Here is a 6,475-nt window from a genome sequence, read left to right as displayed (position 1 = left end):
GGGCTGGCAGAACCAGGGGCAAGAAGCTAGGTGACAAGGTTGGACTGCAGGATTTTGCACAGTATAAACCAGGATCCCTTGGAGACAGTGGGAACCTAAAGGCATGAGAGGCTGCCCGATGTGGGGACTGCCAATTTTGGGTGGGAGGAAGCATACTGGGAGCTCCCAGAGTCCTTGATCAAAAAGAAACCCAAGTGGAGAAGTGAAATGAGAGCCAAGGGTGGAAGTGGCTGGGTCATCAGTGACAGGAAGGAGGAAGAGAGGAGGAAAGGCAAAATATGGAGTGTGCTGAATATCACTCCAAAGAGAACAAGGAAGTCCCAATGCTTCCTAGGAACACACCAGATAGCCATTTATTGAGAGACTACTATATACCAAGCACTTGCCCGGCACTGTGCATGTATCTTGGTAAACAGGACATAGCCCCTTCTCTCAAGGAGCTCAACTGCATATTTGAAGACATAAGAAGGAAGTTCTTTTTCATATTTGTGTGTGAAAAGTTCCACAGTAGTTGTAAGAGAAGGCTTCCTGGAAAAAATGGCATTAGGCCGGTGAATAGTAGGGAGGGGAATGAGTATTTAAAGGCCAATCACTTGGCTTCAGGATAAAATCCAAATTCCATGGCCGGGAATAGAGGCCCTCCATGAACTGGCTCCAGCTTCTCAGGTCTCAGTTGTTGCCACCATGCCCACACAGTCTATATGCAGCCACACTGGATTACTTGCAATCGTTTGGACATGTATACTCTCTTTCACTTCCAAACTACTGCAGGTGATGACTGCTTTGCATAAAATGGTCTCCCCAGGCACCACCCATGCAATCCTGTTATTTATCTTGACTTGGCTGAAATAACACCTCCACTTGGCAGTCTTCCCTTAAACTGACCAAACCCCCTCCCTCAGACTGGTTTGGATGAGTTTGCTAGGGCTGCCATAACAAAGTACCACAAACTGAGTGGTCTAAACAACAAAAGTTTACTTCCTTAAAATTCTGGAGGCCAGAAGTCCAGGATCAAGTCAGCATTGATTTCTTCTGAGGGCAGCAAGGGAGAGAATCTGTCCCATGTCTCTCTCCTAGCTTCTGGTGGTTTGCTGGCAATCTTTGGTGTGTCTTGGCTTGCAGACATAGCATTCCAATCTCTGCCTCCATCTTCACATGGCATTGTTCCCGTGTGTGTCTTTGTGTCTGAATTTCCCCTTTTTATAAGGACGCCAGTCATATTAAATTGGAACCTACCTTAATGACCTCATTTTAACTTGGTTACCCCTGTAAAGACCCTATCCAAATAAGGTCACATGCTGAGGTACTGGGCATTAGGACTCCAAAATATATCTTTTTTTTTGGCGACAAAATTCAGCCCATAACAATGACTCTTCCCAGGACTAACATATGACCCTGTAATTATCAGAGTATTAATCAACCTGATTATAATTGTCTGTTTACTTGTATGTCTTTTTCATCGAACTGCAAGCTCTGTGAAGACAGAAATGATGCTTTCTTCATTGTTGTAACTCTAGTACTTGAAACAAAATCAAGCACACAGTAGGTATTCCATACGTATTTGTCAGAGTATAAGTGTCATTTCTTTGATCAGAGGTCACTCCCTTCACATGGGCTGTGGACCTTGGACCTTCCAACCTTTGCAGGGGCCATAAAATGCTGTATCCCCCTGGTCTCCTGCATCTTCAACTTCTCTCTTTCTAATCAATTCTTCTTCTTAATGGTATTCAAATATTTTATATTCTTTCACATTGTAAGAACAAACATCTCCCCTTAAGCTCTGTTCCAACTCTCACCAAATCTATTTCTTTTCAGAGACAGGCTTCTCCAAAAAATTATCTGTACATAGTGTTATCTACACTTTTTATTCACTCCTGTATCTCACTTCAGTGTGGCTTCTGCACCCATCGCTCTACCAAAAGTTCTGTTAGTAAGGTCATCAGTATCCTCCATGTTATCAGATACAATGGACTCTTCTCTGTCCTCAGCTTGCTCTTCCTCTCAGCAGCCTTTAGTACAGTTTACCAGCCTTTCCTCCCTAAACAATTCTTTCCTCAAAAAAAGAATTTCTCTTCCCTCTACTTGGATGTATGGATTTCCTCCTATCTCTCTATCGCTCCTCAGTCTTATTTACTGGTTATTCTTCCTCTACATGGTGGAATTCCCAGAGCTCCATTCTGAGTTCTCTTCTTCTAAACTGCTTCTCTACAAGATTTCACCCATTTCCAGGCTTTTAAATGCCATCTACATGCTGATGGATTCTAAATTCATATTTCTAGCCCAGATATCTCTTCTGAGTTTCAGACCAATATATTTAACTCCTAGTTAACACCCACTGCTATATCAGAATACTCTCATACAAAACGGATCTCATCATTTCTCTTCTTCCCCAAATGTGGAGCTATTCCAGGGCTTTCCCATCCCAGTGAGTGACCCAACCACATATTCGACTCACAAACAAGTAACCTGAGAGTTATTACTGATGCCTTCCTCTATACTTCATCACCAAACCCTATCATTTCTACCTTTGAATATATAGAGCTCAATTCATTTCTCCCCATCTCTGCAACTACTCCACACTACCATCATTTCTCACCGTGTAATATTGTAATAGTGCCGTAATTGGCTTCTTAATGTTGATTAGCCCCTAGAATTAAAAGTCATTCTGTACATATCAGCCAGAGTGATTTTAAAGCATAAAATGGATCACGTCACTTTCCTAAAAAGCCTTCAAAGAGTTCCAATCTTACTTACGATGAAATCCAGTGAAACCTTGTATTATCTGGTCTGCCTACCTCCCAGCCCCACCTACCACATTCTTCCCCTTGGTCACCACACTTTAACCACACTAGCCTTTTCTCTGATCCCAAACACTTCAAGGTCTTTACCACTGCAGGACCCTGCTGTGGGCTAATCTCTCTTTTGAAATCCTCCCCTCTCCTACCCCACCACATAACTGATCTTTGCCTGTCTTATTCTTACTCATCTTTCTGGTCTCTGTTCAAATGCCATATTTTCAGAGAAGTCTTTTCTGATACTTCCAACCCAATCCAAATTCGTTATCCTTGTTATATTCCTTCCCAGCAGACTGATTTTCCTTCACAGCATTTGTCATAGCATCAAATTATGGAGGAATCATCAATACATATGTGGTACTTGAAATAATAATAATCTACTAGGGAAGGAAGACATATAACATTCAGCTAGTCACCCAGCAAGTATTCCTTGGGTGTCTCCTATTCCAAGCATTCTTCTAGGCACTGAAGATGTGGTGGCAAACCACCAGATAATGTGATTACTGCTTTAACATAGGTCCACTATGAGTCCTTGGAGACACAGGGCAGTATCCCTTCACTCAATGTGTTGGATGGGAGAAAATGATCGGGGAAGTCTTACTATTGAGGATGATAATGCATGAAAAAGATGAAGGGGCATTACCTACGTGAAAAACAAATATGGGCAGGATCTTCCAGGCAAAGGGAATGAGTAATGATGCACAGGTGTGATATGGTAAACTGAGATGGAGTCTGGTGGGAGAAGAGACTAGGGAAGGAGGCAGAAACAGGGTCATGGAAGACCTTGATTTCTATGCTGAAGAGCTCAGATTTTATCCTCTGAAGATGGGTCTGCTGCGTGTAGTGCACTATGCTGGGTACTTGAGTGTACAGCTAGAAAGGACTTTCTTTCTCTGTCCTTGAAGGATTTATAACCTCACTAGAAAGATAGGGCATATACATAAAACATAGAGAGCAGTGAATGCTACTTGTCAAATGAAGGGAAATAATTTTTCAGGGGAAGAAATGACATGAACAGGACAGTCAGGGAGAGAGAAGGTAGAACTTGAGTTGGGTCTTAAAGGAAAAAATGGGGCAAATTTATCTAACTAAGCAAGGGACATTTTGAGCATTTTTGTTTGTTCCTATGTCCTACTAAATGCTTTGTTAGGTCTTTACATTAGGTTGTTTTCTATTAATTATATAATTACTCTTAAAATTAGGGTAAATAAGAATATTGGGATTTTATATACAGAGATTCTCTTTATAGACAGTGCTCTCAAGAACTACATAGTCTATAATGTGAAAAACATAAATGCTGAGCCATTTGAACACCAAAGTCGCCAAGGCTGTAATATCGTTGAGGTCAGAAGCTGTATCTATATTGTTCACTATTCTATTCCTAACACCTACCATAATCGATGCCTGGATAATATCAGGCTCTCAATAAATATTTTTCAACAAATATTTTTCATTCAATAAATATTCAATAAATATTTTTTATTCAATAAACAAATACGTGTATTCTCTCCCTTATCACAGCAGAATCTTTTTGATCTCCCTCTCTCTTAAAGTGTCACTTGAATATACCAGTTGATAATGTTAAGTAGCTGGCAAAAGATACAAAAAAAAGAAACAAAAGCACAAGTGAGGCCAGCAAGGCAAACTCAGGTACATAGCAGAAGGAGGACCTGGGAGGAGAACAGAAAGAACAAAATGAAAACACAGTGGGTAGCCGTAAATGGTAGAGAAAATTCAACTTAGAAAAGAGTGCCTTGAGGCAATCCACATGCCTAACAAATTGTGTATAATGCACATATCTCTAAAACTAGTCTTCTAGTGGGTTCCCATATATTTTATTAGATCCCACCTTTATCTTTTTTTAATCTTATGGGGATAGCACAGTTATCACTCCTCCTTCAACCCCAAATCTTCCAGTCTCATTTATAAAACACACACACACACACACACACACACACACACACACACACACACACACGAAATTGAAGACAACTAAAACACACTTGCCAATACTTACTTTCATGATTGAGCTTTTGGGGGGATTATATGCAGCAACTATTTATTTTTTATCCCAGAATAGTTCCCCTCTTAGGAGGTGCTCCTCCCCTCTAAGTACAAATATGTTCAAGGAAAACTAGATAATTTCAAGGACACCAAGACAAATCTACTAACTCTTTCCCCAAAGCAGCTAAATAGATTATTTGGGGGATTAACCAATATTTTACCTCATAAATATTATAATCTATCCTATGCTTTCCTAATCAGGCTGAGAGTTCCCTGAGGATGAGGACAGACAGTGCCTTGACCTTCAGACTGCCACCATTTTTGTCAATTGAATGGAACTCGTCATTGTAGGATCAAATCCTCAGCTTCCACAGTGCCTCCTTGACATCTTTGTTTTTGAGGCTGTAGATAAGGGGGTTACACATGGGAGTGACAACCGTATAGAGCAAGGAGAAGGTTTTGTTGAGAGCTGGCACTTGACCAGCCAAGGGCACAGCATAGACCAGGATCAAGGTCCCATAGAACAAGGTCACAACTACTAGATGAGAAGAACTCGTAGAGAATGCCTTCTGCCTACCAGTCATGGAAGGTATATGCAACACCATGGCAAGAATCTTCCAGTAGGAGGCTAGGGTTAGTCCAAAGGGGGCCAAAGTCACCAGCACTGTCAGACTCATGCAGACTAAGTTGACCAGTTGTGGATCTGAGCAGGAGAGTTTCTGCAGAGGTTTCAAGTCACAGAAGAAATGGTCAATCTCATTGCTACCACAGAAGGTCAAACTGGTTACCATAGCAGCTTGGAATGCAGCTGCCACTGTGAAGCCACTAAACCACGAACCAATTACTAGCCCCACACATATGGTTCCATGCATCAGTGTTGGATAGTGCAAGGGCCGGCAGACAGCCAGATAGCGGTCATATGACATCACTGCCAGAAGATAGCATTCAGTGCTGCCCAGAGCCCCAAAGAAGTAAAGCTGCATAACACAGCCTGCCATGGAGATCACTCTGTTCTTTCTCAACAAGTCCACCAGCATCCTGGGCACAATGTTGGATGTATAACAGACCTCTAGGCATGAGAGGTTTGCCAGAAAGAAGTACATTGGTATCTGGAGTCCCCGCTGAGTGCTCACCAGAACCATGAGGAGGAGATTCCCAGATATGGTGGCTAGGTAGACAATGCCAAACACCAGGAAGAGCAAGGGACCCAATCCCTTGAGGTCTCCAAACCCTAGGATGATGAACTCAGTCACCGTCATAGTGGTATTTCCTGGCTCCACAGAAGTCAGAAGTTCCCAAGGAAGTGTCAGTTTCTCCATCCTGTTATATCAGATCCCTCAGCCACTAAGATTCCCTACATGGTCCATTTCTATCAGTTGTTAGAGCTCTGCACTGATGAGGGCATTTCCTGGGGATTGTTCTCATGGTAGCCAGTTAAATTTGCCCGCAGAAAAGCTATTTTATAGAAATCAACTGAACCTGTCATTTCATAAGGGGTGGAATAGATGAGACTAAATGGTAGAAGGAATGGCTCAGTGGAAATCTACCCCATCCTTTAGGGAACAATCCAGAACACAACTGTACTGGTAGCAGGTCAAGACCCCCAAATTCACATTTAAAGGAGGTGTGTAGAGCCCATGATTGGCACCCTTGGTGCCATTTTGGACAGAAGAAAT

The 6,475-nt window shown here is 42.1% G+C and overlaps 1 protein-coding gene across 1 annotated transcript; it reads right to left on the bottom strand.

The window, feature by feature from the left end:
- Positions 1–5,152: 5,152 nt before the first annotated feature.
- LOC103672962 (olfactory receptor 11A1-like) lies at positions 5,153–6,058 on the bottom strand. The gene has a single exon (XM_008701674.2). It carries the CDS (start codon positions 6,056–6,058, stop codon positions 5,153–5,155), a length of 906 nt encoding a protein of 301 aa, XP_008699896.2.
- Positions 6,059–6,475: the final 417 nt, after the last annotated feature.

This window comes from Ursus maritimus (assembly GCF_017311325.1).
Source record: "Ursus maritimus isolate PB19 chromosome X unlocalized genomic scaffold, ASM1731132v1 scaffold_X1, whole genome shotgun sequence".
In the NCBI taxonomy this organism is placed as follows: Eukaryota; Metazoa; Chordata; class Mammalia; order Carnivora; family Ursidae; genus Ursus; species Ursus maritimus.
Note: the sequence above shows the minus strand (reverse complement) of the source record. Positions and strands in the feature narration are given on the sequence as shown.